Source organism: Syngnathus typhle, linkage group LG14, assembly GCF_033458585.1.
Source record: "Syngnathus typhle isolate RoL2023-S1 ecotype Sweden linkage group LG14, RoL_Styp_1.0, whole genome shotgun sequence".
NCBI lineage: Eukaryota > Metazoa > Chordata > Actinopteri > Syngnathiformes > Syngnathidae > Syngnathus > Syngnathus typhle.
Genome location: NC_083751.1, coordinates 5655330 through 5668049, shown reverse-complemented (window position 1 = coordinate 5668049; position 12720 = coordinate 5655330). Strand labels below are relative to the sequence as shown.

At 42.4% G+C, this 12720-nt stretch overlaps 1 protein-coding gene across 1 annotated transcript in view; it reads right to left on the bottom strand.

Annotated features, from left to right (window-relative positions):
* agbl4 (AGBL carboxypeptidase 4) overlaps positions 1-12720 on the bottom strand; it is a 162447-nt gene that overhangs the window by 90572 nt on the left and 59155 nt on the right. The window contains exon 4 of the mRNA XM_061297509.1: positions 12615-12709. Within this exon, the coding sequence (XP_061153493.1) occupies positions 12615-12709 (95 nt within the window). The remainder of the gene's footprint in view (positions 1-12614; positions 12710-12720) is intronic.

Sequence of the window (12720 nt, the reverse complement as noted above, 5' to 3'; positions counted from 1 at the left end):
ACACTCGTGAAGCCTTTCCCGTCACGCCGTCGACTAACAAAGCATACCCGGCGGAAACCCTTTTTTCACAATCCTCTTTTATTTACTGTCAGATTTTTTTAACAATTATGATTCATGTTTACACTTCACCTTCAATTTTGTTGTAATCATTAGAAAGACAATACAAATATTCTTCATGTGCGCCTTCATGTGTTGAAGCCTGTTATGATGCTATGCTAAGATAATCGCATCCAATATTCGTTTTTGACGAGGACAACAAATAGGAGAGGTTCTCCAGGGCCGGCCGGCAGGGGTGCATCCTTTGCTCAAGGACACTACGAGGGAGGACTCGGGTTCCTTCTGCTTGAAGGTCACCTGGCGTGCGTACACAGTCAGGTACCGAAAGCAAACAAACAAAATGCCAGGCTGCACTTTGTCAGGTGTCTGAAGAAACTATTTAGATAATGCAGACCCAGAGCTTCAATTTACTGAGGCGCTTTCTATCTTACACTGCTTGGAAAAAAAAAAACTAAACATAATCTTGAATGAGAAATTTTCAAATGTCATTCTCAAAATCATGCTAATATAGAATCGAGGAGACGTTTTAGACTTTTGTCTTCTGGCCACACTGACCTTCAAAGTCATCAAGTCTAGTTGGTGGACACTTTCCGGAGCGCCATTTACGTGAACAATCTTGTCGGGATAGATTAAGTGCGTCTTCTTCCTCTGTGGGCTTTCTTATCTGGAGCTGGACTTAATTACCTTACTTTAATTTTACATCTTCTAAAATGACCCCACATGACGGTGACGCAAGGTTGTTTTAATTAAATGAAGGTGTCACTTATCGCGAGGGATCGGCAACGGTTACGCGGCGATGGATGCGGCCGATGACTACGTTCAACCACCAACGGAGGAACGATGTTATCTTCGTGTCATATGTGGTGGGGGCAGCAGCGATGAAGAAGATTATGAACACTCCCATTCGATACAGCAGACATGTCCACTTAGTCACATGTAATCGGGTGAGCTTCGTAAGGCCGCTATGTGTTCCTTATTGTGTGAGTAAAACAAAATGGAAGGCCTAATTTGGAAGTCATAAGAACACGAGAAAGACAAAATAGGTAAAGCAAAAATAGTCTGGTACTATTCCCAAAGTTAGCGACAATGGCAGGCTTGTTTATGTTAGTTATATAACAATATTTTTAGAGTGTCCAGAGGCTTCCTGTGCAGTGCCGCCTGACCACATTTAATGGGAGAAGTGTCAGCGAAGCCATTATAGCAGCGGGAGAACGCACAGTCCCATTACATATGGCTGCTGGCTGCTAATGTGTATTAGCAGGACACAGAGGGAGCAAGGTGAAAAAAAGTGATTTTGCAGTAGATGGCTAAGTAGGACAATGGTGGGAGGGAGTGTGGCACATGGAGACACGGTTGGGGACGGACGCTGATTTTGACGTTAGCTTATTTTTCGACGCATTGGGCAGAAGTGGATACGCCCACTAAATGGTACAAATGAAAACAACGCAGGAGAAGAATGTTGGAGAGAGTACGAGATGCTCTTGAGAAAATAATGCCTTATGACAAAATGTTACTTGTCTGTCTGTTTGAAATATCTCAGTAGTTCCATCGTTTTTGTTTTTTTATTGTACCAGAATTAAGCCTATGAGGATTTAAAAACAAAACTGCAGTTAAGGTCATATACCGTAAATTTCGGACTATAAGTCGCGGTTTGTTTTCATAGTTTGGGTGGGTGTGCGGTTTATACTCCGATGCGACTTATAATCCGAAAATTACGGTAGTTATATTTATACATATTGAAGGAATTCTGAAATTAAAGGAGTTTAGGGTGAAGTATTATCCTCACGTGTTCGTTTTTGAAAAGAAAGCAATAAAAATCAAAACCGTGCATAGAAGCAAAAAAAGAAAGTTGAGGATGGAAAAAGTTGAATACTTTAAACTGGCAGTCCTGATCCAAAGGCCATATAAAATACTTGGAAAAAGATGAAATCTCTGATGGATGAAGGAAATCATGCAGGCATTGGAGAACTTTAACAGACTGCACAAAGAATGAAAAAAAAAAGATGACAGTAAGAACAGTCATGTGACTTCATTCAGTCCCTCACCTCGGTTATTCCTTCAATTAAAAAATTAGGGATTTGAAGAGAAACAATAACGGAAAGCAAAGCTAAAAGAAATACGCCGGATCAATAGCAGGACTTATGACATGCTGTCAGGTATTGCAAATAAGAAATTAGCTGAAGGGAAAAGGCAATGTCACTCATCAATAATGTGCCTAAATTGTATGTTGACTGAGGGCTCCTCTTGAGCAACCAAAGCAATCCAAATGATCAAAAACAAGACAGCCGGCTTGTCTCAAAGCAACCGGTTGCATCAGGGTGACAGACAGTATTTTCCACTACTTAATAATTTAGGGAGGATTGAGAGCTGCTCTTTGCAAGCAAGCCAGTCAGCTTGTTGTGTTTGTGCTTGTCAGCTGCAATTTCCAAACAGTGTTTTTCGAGCACAGGGGGCACCTTGCCCAGCCAAGGAATCCCAAATGCTCTTTCAAAAAAAAAAAAAAAATACAGAAGAGCGCATCTTCCTGCCAAACACATTAGCTCTCGTTCTTTATTTAAGCCTTTGTAGCACAGATCTGTGAGCCTCGACTCAAACGAGTACAGCTCATTCGCCAAGTTTTGCCTCTCGAGAAGACTCCTCCACTTGGTCTTTGACAGCCCCCCCTTGAACCCTGGAGAAACCTGGTGATAAAATGGATTGATGAGTGGGCAATCTCAGTCTGGCAGATGCTGCTCTGGCCAGGAAAGCTGGGATGTTGCCAAAAGGGAGTGAAGACTTCATACAAACAAATAAAAGATTGCATTCACCACACTGACATCGGTTTTAAACGGTCAAAACAATCCCAGTAAAAATGTTCAGAGGTCATTAGAACGATTTGTAAAATCTATGTGAGTATTTTGACACGCGATGAACCTTTGAGTCATTTAATCTGCTATTCCGAATGAGTTGATGGTTTCCTGTTCTTTCCTGTTTCCTGCTCTTTAAATTTTGTTCCCGCACTTAGACACGTTGTAACGGTCTCCACTATCGCTGCAGTGTGAGACCTCAGGGGATGTGACACCATCTCAGAGAAGATGGAGAGCAGGCAAAGTGCCTCTGGAGCAGTCAATGGCTTCATTCATGTGATTTTGAAATCTTTCTTCTGCTATCTTAGTAAAGTACAAAACGGAACTGCGTGTCATTGTATCTTATTACCAGCGCAAACAAAGATAGTGCTACGGCGCCCATTGATTAAGGTGCACATTCACATCATCAACTACTCCATCACTCAGGTTTATATATTTTTTTTCCCGCCGCGTTGACATTTGTGGCCCTCAGAAGCAAGCGAGGAAGCTTTGTGGCTGATTGCGCCGATATGACAGCTGATAATTGAGGAAGTGGAACACACATGAGTAGATTGGACGGCATTGTTCGCTAAATGACAAGATCTGTCTTCCTCTTCGCCTCCTTAATTATCCTCCCCGTTTATAATTACACGTGTGAAGGTCCCGAGGACAATCGCTGTTGTGTTGCGCTGTCTCCTCGCCGGAGTCAGACGAGATAGGCAGCGAGATGCTGCAGAGGCCGAGACCGCTAGTTAATGAAGGTTAGCGCTTGTTGTTCAAGATCAAGGCGTTCATTATGTGTACGACTTAAACAATGCGCTTGAGTAACAGAGCTCACCGTCGGGAACGACTTGGATTGAAAATCGAAAAATTTAAATACCGTAATTTTTAGACTATAAGTCGCGGTTTATATACATATATATGTTTTTTTTCACTTTTTTGGGCATTTTATGGCTGGTGCGACTTATACTCCGGTGCGACTTATAGTCCGAAAATTACGGTAATAATGCTTGTTGAAATTTTTTTGTATCACCTACAAAAAAACAAAAAACGCTTATTTGCAGCACGGTTAGCTTGATTTCATAAATACCGAACTGAGCACATGGACAGCAAGGCAATGATGTCAGCGCATGTTGAAAAATGGTAGCACTTACTAACAATCCAATCAGTTATTTACTAGCAAATCGTCCAGCAGCAAACTGCCAAATCCACGCCATCAGTCACAACGACACACCCGAGCAAACAACAGTAATGGCCAGTGAGGGCCTCGGGTATTTATTCGCTGGCATGTGTCTGTTGGCCGTGCTAACAAAACAAATTTGAATTGAAAAGACAGCGAGGGCAGCAAGAAAATGGCCACAGCAGCAAATTGGCGCAAAACTAAAGAGGTACAGTGGAACGAAAAAGTCTACGGAAAACGTCTCCAAGATACAGTGAGTCAGTTGAATTGCTAGCATGCAACAAGTCATAAACACAAAAAGATACATTTCCCTAGATTTGTTTGTTGTGCCAAAATCAACTAATGAATTAGAAAAAAAATTCTTTATAATAGTGTAATTTTATATTTATTTCTAAGCGCACACTGATTTAAAAAAAACAACCTTTGTATAAGTTAATCTTCCGACTGGAACAAATTCCTTGCATTTCCATTCATTTCAATGGGAAACATTAGCTTGGTTTACTAATAGGGTCGCAGAAGACTAAAAAAAAAAAAAAGAAAACTAATTTAAAAAAAAAAAAAAAAAAAATCAATAATCAATAATGTTCAGGTTACAGCTATTTTTGTCTACCTCACAAAATCCTGGAATTTGAACAGGGGTGTGTAGACTTTTTATATCCACTGTATGAATTACCGTCAATACGACAAGGCAATATGATCCACTTATCGGAGACTGTTATTAGGAACGGTCAGCGACCTGCGGGCCCTCGGGTCGCCTTGTAATTCCATCTTAATGAAGGCGATGAATAAATGATTGGACACATTCTGCATTTAGGAGTCTTATACGCCATCAGCAACCCTCTGCGGGGCCGCGGGGGACCACAGGGGAGGCCCCTTTCCCGCTCCTTCTCTATCCTTTAACCTCCAATTTTGCAATTTTTCTTTCTCACATTCCACCCCTCGCCCCTCCCTTCCTCCTGCACCGTTTCGTTATTGGCAGATAGCAAAAACCGCCATCAGTCAGACTGACTCATCCCATCGTGGGTGTTTACATGATGTTATTTTAATGCATGCTCATTTTGACAACTTTTTATTTTTCTATGATGCTGATTGTTATTTCACCGTTATTGCTCTCCCCCCACCCCTCCTTCTTCTTCCCAGTGATTTCAGTCAAGGTGGGGGTAAAAATGTAACTCTGAGAGATCCGACAATCTCACTCTATGGACCAGCAAACAAAGATGACAGTAATAAAAAGAAGAGCCAATTGCTTTTTCATTTCATTTCCACGGGGAAATCAGGTGGAGAGTGGAATAAAGGCGCTATAATAATAAAGTTTAAGAAAAAAGGGCCGATGGCTTTCCATTCCCTCAGCAAAGCACAAGCAACAGTCACCGCGGACAACCAACGCATCGCTCAGGGTCGTCGTCCGCATTATGGCAGCCAAGCCAAGAGGCTATGAAGCAAGCGGCGGGAACTTTACGAGTAAAAACATAAAGTCCCGAGCTCGGGGTGGACCAAGTGCCATTAAACACAGCATGGATAAAAGTGACAAGATGGTAGAAGGAAATCAAACATTTTCCTTCACTCAACCCTCTTGGAACATGAACAGTTTTATTGTGTACATGCACTGAGAGCAAGGTGAGAAATAATTTTTGGTGGAAATTTTAGAGAAATATTGATTTTGGTCGACAGCGCTTGACCGGGAGGTGACAATTAAAGTGTAGCAAGCGTGGGAATAATGTGAGTTTCCTGATAATTGTAAAGCAATGGCTTCCATGAAGATGACATATGGTGGAAAGCAAAAAGTTAGTCCAATTACTAAACTTTATTGAACGAAAAGAGAGAGAGAGAGAGAGAAAAAAACAAGAATAGCAATCATGTTGGTAACCACGGTCAATGTTTTAGTAATTATAAAGTTGTGTATGTTTTCTAGCACAAGTAATTCCTTAAACCTATTTTTTTCCCCCGTAGATAAGTTTGGACCATTTTAGAGTGGTTTGCTATGCGCCTGTTTTTTTTTATTTTTATTTTTATTTTTTTTAACAGCCTTGTATAAAGTTGCCTGAATAAATAATGGAGTAAAAGTACTTTATCTTCTGTACTAACAAATCAAAAGTAAGGTACTGATGCTGAAGATAATTTATTTATATGTATATAATTGATGTCATTTACATATATATAGTACAAACATATGAGTATTTTTAAAAATATCAAAAATAAATTTAAAATCAATTTAAATAGTTTAAAATATCCTTTAGTGTAAAAAAAATAAATAATAATAAATTCACCGTTAAGAGAAAAATGTAGTTAAACAGTCAAAAATATTAATATTGTTAAATAAATGTCAAATAAATAGCACGGTATTCAATACTCCTATCACATTTTGTATATTTTTCACAATGTACCAATTCAATCCAACTTGGGGTAGATTGGCTAAACTCCATCGAAAACAAACCGCTTTTCTACCCAAATACGAACCTACCAAAAAAACGTACTAACACCAAAGTCAAGGATAATAATCAAAGCGAACTATTCGGATGCAGTCTCAAAGTGAACTTTACATTAAAGACGCGGAGAAAAATAACAATCCACATTTGTCTAAAAGTGCCCTAAAATGACAGATGCTTTATGACCCTACCAAACCGAGATGTTTATGCTTTTCTTTTTTTTCACGGCATTATTCTATGCAGCGAGCGCCATCATTATGATGCTCATTAGCATGGCATATAGTCCAGCCATCTATGCATGAGCATCACGCTTAATGGGCCACAATAAAGACACCACTTTCTTTGTTTTATGGCTCCGTTTTCTAATGGCCTACTTGGCTTTCTTGCCTGCGCTCTCCAAGGAGCCATCCAGATCTCTTTAAAACCTGTGATATTTTCAACACGCGCTTTCCTCGAGGCCCACGTTTGCCTCCATTCATTCCAACCCTCGTTCTAAGCCCCCCCCCCACCACCAACTCTCCCAGGCAGCCGGGGTCCGCCCGCCCGCGGTAGCCCGGGGCCCTTCCCATGCCTTTAGTTTCATTAGCGGGCCCCAGATGCTTGGCGGCTTAGGAAATTATGAAGGGCCGAAGCCAAGCGCCTCCAGATGGGACCCATCTATATTCAGATGAGCTGTTTCCTCATATTCCGAGCAATCCCGCCTCGATGTCCTACAGTGTCGTCAACAAACATGCTGACAAACACAAACACAAGTGAGAACAAACAGATGCGCGCGTTCGCACTGGAAGTCGTGTGCACGTGTCATGCACGCACAATGCGGGCCTCCCGGGCACACACACACACACACATGTTGTATACACACACACACACACACAGCTGGGAGGGAAAGTGTTTTAGCCGGCGCACTGCAGTCTGAGCTGTCGGCTTAAGCTTTTATAGCTTTTATCTTGTTTTGTTTTGTGGACATCGAAGCCGGAGATTTAGAAAATGGCCATTTTACGCTCGCATGTGGAGAATTCAACAGCGGGCACTTAGATGATTTGAATCAGTAGAGGCATGTGAAGCAATTTGTCGTAGCGTGCGCGTCAACTAAGAAAAGGTTACGGTCGGCCATTTTGACACGATTGCAGGGTAATTGTGATGAGCATACAACCATTTTGGTGATGATCATTTTAACCTATCAAATCAAAATATTGTTTTGGAGATGACACCTGTTCCCTTACGCTCGAATCTTTTTTTTTCCTTTTGATTATCATTTTTCTTTTATTAACAGAGGCCGACCGACATTTTTGCATCCGATTGGTTGATTGCTTTTAAGAATTCCATTGATAGCCTTAAATCTATTTACAAGCCCGGCTGGTCGAAATGAACGTGGGAGAATTTTTAATATAACATATTATGGATTCTATTAACCACTGCTAATAAAAGGGCCTTGAGGATATATTTACAGGACTTGGACCTGCTGTTGGATTATTGTGTTGGCACAACAAAACATCCCACTTCAGCAGGTGGAACGGCTCCATATTGAAGATATCAGTCCCACATAGCGTCCTAATATGTCCCATAAACGCTTGACAGCATGGCTTTGCGGAATCTCTACCCGTAAAGCATAAATTGGAGTCGAGGGGGGGTCAGCTATCCATTGTGCAATAAGCTTCGGCAGCGTACAAGCTAGCATCGCTTTATGGCGATTCTGGACAGCAGGAGAGGACGCTAAGCATATGTAAATCCTCCGCAGAGTAACGGAAGTAATGTAGAGAGGAAAACGTGTTTTCCAGCCTCTTGGGACTCAACTGGCTTTATAGCCACAAAGCATTTTATTAAGCACACGGGATCAGGTTATGGAATCAAAGCGGTGATCATGAGGTCTTTGGACTCCTATACTCAAAGCAGCCGCTGACTAACAGTACAGTAATCAGGGGACTGTTGGCTGCGGAAGAAAACGGCAACGCCTCACCTAGTTCATTATAAGATGACACAAGCAATTTGTAGCTCTGCCTGCCGCAATCTAGCAAATCTGCCCCGACAAAAGCATTTAGATTAGAGCGCTTTCAGGGAGGACTGTGCTGACACACGTAGCCGGCCGGGCCTGTAAAGGGGGGAATGAAGTGCCTTTTTAATTCTCCTCCAGGCAAACATAAAACTGTCCAGGTAAGTCATTTGGGGGCTGAATGGAGAGCTGGAAGTTGTCGCCGCACCCCATCGCCGCCTTTTATTTCGTGGCGCACAATGTTGTTCAGCTCACACACGCGCAAGCCAACGCTAAACCATCCCCGGTGCTCATGGAGGAGATTATTAATCTATTTGTTACATTTTGTCCCATTATTTCTCCCACATAATCCTCTGTCACTTCCTCTGGCAGCCTGCTAATGAGTTTTTGTGAACAAGGGAGCTGTTGATTAAGATTAACACATCTCCATTTTCTTCATTCTCCTCAGTTTTTCTTCGACCCCCGCCCCTCCCTTCCGTTCATTTAATAGTAAAGAATATTGGCTCAGGTAAAATAAAGACTAAAAAGATTAACTAGAGAGGGAGTCACTTTCTTGACCACTTTTCTTACAAGTCTTTCAAAATAATAGTTTTAGAAAACAGTCCAGATAGAATGAAAAGGCACGTTAGCATTTTGCCGGTAGCGTGATATTTTCCCAAATCGTCCCTTTTTAGGTCAAGTATGTAAGGTCAAGTATGTAAGTATGTAGGTCAAGCGCACACGAGGAATTTGTTTGAGGTTCACTCGTATTGCTGCAACAAGTAACTATAACTAAAAGAACATTTAATATGTAACTCATAAGTGGTACAGTCCATGATGGAGCTTGAGTATTTGCACCGAATAGCGGGTTAGAACGAGGGCGTGATTTCAACATCCTTCATTTGTTTCGGAATTCTCACATACTTATTTAGCCAACACCTGGGAAAGACTAATGAGGAAGGAGGGAAATATGTGATAATGAACAATTTCTATATCAAGATTAATTGGAGCCAATTCAATTCAAAGACATCAGAGGAGATTTATCAATTACTGAAAATAAACAGAAATAAATTAGTTTGTAGTACAGACAAACATTGCCAGAAACGTTCGTTATTCCAGAACAGCCAAGTTGTTATTTTCTTTTTTCTTTTTTTTTATTGTCTTGTGTCAGTGGGCAGTTATATATAACCGTGTTTGCTGCACGGAGCCCGAGCTTGAGGTCAAAGGTCGGGATGGCAGAAGCAAAGGCTACCGGAGACGACCGCAAACGATCCCGGGCAGCTAAATGGGTCACTTGATGTGTTTATGAAGCGGATCTGTTTGGAAATGAATCGTTAGTCTCGGTTTTCATGCTCAAATTAGCCGAGTCGGTCCCTGTCCTGTTTGCCCTTAATTAACAAGCGCTCAATTCCCCTATTAATTAGCACAAGCTATTAGCTATTTTACATCACTCTTCATTTGCTCACAATTAAAATGTCTATTATTAAAAGGCATGCCACGTGGTTAATTGTGTGAGTGGCTCTGTGGCAGGATAGGGGAGGAGAGGAGAGAGAGTAGGAAGCAGCGCTCCATCTCAAGAACAGAACTCGGCGCCCCGACGCTGTCACGTACTAAATGCATTCGCACCCAGATGAGCGAGCGCGGCGCTTCCGTAGGAGGACGGAGGTGGAGATATCATCAGCCCAATAAATGGCTATTAGCACTTGTGACAAGGAGCATAGATTTCAAGTTGTAGGACACAAGTTGATGCTATGGTCCAAGTAATATATGTACCCTTGGGGCTAATTAATCCATACAGTACCTGCAAGTTAATTAAAACAGTTATTGTAATAAATCATGTTACATTCCAGCGCCAGAATGATTTACTTTCACTATCCCTTTTGTCAATAATCTGGTTGAACCAGACAGACATTGAAATTCTTTCAGCAGAAACAACACGGGTAAGTAAAAAAAGAAAGTGCCTCGGGGGTTCTTTGAAAAACGCTGCAGAAACCCAACATTGGTAAGATTGGTCTCAGCTGTCTCCAAGAAGGATAATTCAAAGAGGAGAGTGGGAGTATTCTTTTTGGTTCCTTCACCCTGCATCACCTTGCTAACCCCTCAAGCTTCTGCCAAGGCTTAACAAGTGGCAAAAGGAAAGCAGCAGGGCAGAGCCGCGCTGATTGACAGAACAATTACTGCAAACACGTACCCCGATGGAGAGGTAGACAGCTCCAAATAGAATTTTGCCCGGCTGTTGCATCACACGCTTACAGGAATACTTTTGGTAGGAAAGCAAAATGGGCCCGACGGACGGACCGAATGACGGACGGACTGACTGACCGTCTCGCTGAGTGACTACGAGGTGAAGCTCTTAGAAGCATTTCGGTTGACGACTTGTAAACCAACAAAAAAAGGAGGGACGAGGCTTTTTACCCTTGATGCAGTTTGGCTGCTTCAAACTACTTGGCAACCTCAAACACAGTTCATCGGCTAGCTCAGTTAGCGCCGAAGCTATTTTTAACCTCACACCTACTGAGAGTGAGGGCAAAATCGCAATGTTAACTCATTCACCGCCAGCTTTGTTAAAATGAATCTTTGACGTCTATAGTCGTCTATGGGAGTGAATGTAATTCATAGATACAACGATATGATATTATAATGCTAATTAGTCACTGGTTAGTGTTCATTTTAGTCAGCTCAACGTGAAGGAATAATATCGGAAAAAGCATTTCTTTTTGTCAGCTCGGCAAATATCACGACCGCACCCTTAAAAATAAAAATGATTGTGTCACATTCCAAAGCAACCCATCTTACGAACCAACACAAGACAAAATTGAATCGCAGCCCCCACCGTTACAGTTGCCCTGATGTCTTCAGTCCTAACAGAGGCGAACGGAGTCAAGGAGTGAGGCATCGGTCAAGGAAGGCGTGGATGAAAGGATCCGGGATAAATTCATCCACGTGTAGCTGTAATGCCCTGCGGGACTTTAATCTGTCATTTGTGCTTCCCTGAGATGCCCCATTTTAGCCAAAGTCAGCCATGCTCTGTAGCCTCAGGGAGCCAATGTTGCAGGGGCCCCGGGACATAAGGCACCTGTGCCAGGAGATAAAGGCTTCACCTCTCGGGCTTGCACTGATATGTTTTTTTTTTTTTGATAGATAAAGATTGGAAGGATGGAAGGTGGGGATGGCGGAATGATCTTTTTTGGTTGGCCTGTCTACCAGCCTGAGTAATATTACTTTCTTGTAGTTTCTGTTCACCTTCTCTGTCAAGTTCCCTGTCAGTCTTGCTCCATTTTTCTCCCCGTTATCGGTGCTTCCTTCTGTAAGCGTCTTTATCCTGTCCTGTGTGAATTTGGATCAGGCGCTCTCTGCACTGTTTTTTTTTTAATGTTTTTTTTTTTTTTAATTGAATATCAGAACTGTCAAAGCAAGATTACTACTTTACGCTTTCTGAGTTTTGTCCAGCATCTTTTTTTTTCTTTTCGTATTTCTACTTATAATGTACAGTACTTTACCCGTGGTACGCGTATATTAATCACTTAGAGATATCAAGTTGATTACTTTGGACCGTATGAAACACTAAAATAGCATCTTGTAGTTTTGTGACTCCATCTCTAGTTTGACAGCAGAGAAACGAGCAACCCAGGAGAGCCGAGGTGCATCATGTGGCTCGTGCCGTATCACAGACAGCAGTTCATCTGTCCTGCCAACGCTATCGAGCCCATCGTTTCCGTCCATTAGCCCGCAAGCGGCGTGCGGCGGGCCGGCCGGCTCGGGGGGTGCTAAGGCTAGGCAGAGGCGTACGGCTCAGGGTGGCAGATGCCTGGTGTTTCTGCGGATGCCCTCCATCAAGCGGTGACAGATGTCAGGGCTCCTCTTGGATGGCAACACTTCATCACACTACTGTGTTCTCCCTTCTCGCCTGGCTGAATACGGCAGGCTGCTTGGCAGACGCCGTATCGCCGCGCACCCCCGCGCAAGCTTTTCTGCTTCCATCAGTCATCCGTATTATATCAGACAGCCGTCATAGAGGCAACCGATGGATCACATGCTAATTTGTGTGAGCGCTTTGGAAATTGAACTTTGGTCGTACTGGTGTGTTAAGGGATTTCTCTGTTTTAAGTATGGATGTGTTTTTCTCAAGGTAGGGGAGGGTCAAAGAAGTCACTTACCATCTTGGCCTGCTGGTGGACTTTACGACAGGAGACATGCCGTCTCGGTAGAGGCTTTTGGTCTTGGAGAAGTTGACTACATTGAAAATCACCCTCTGTAAGACAA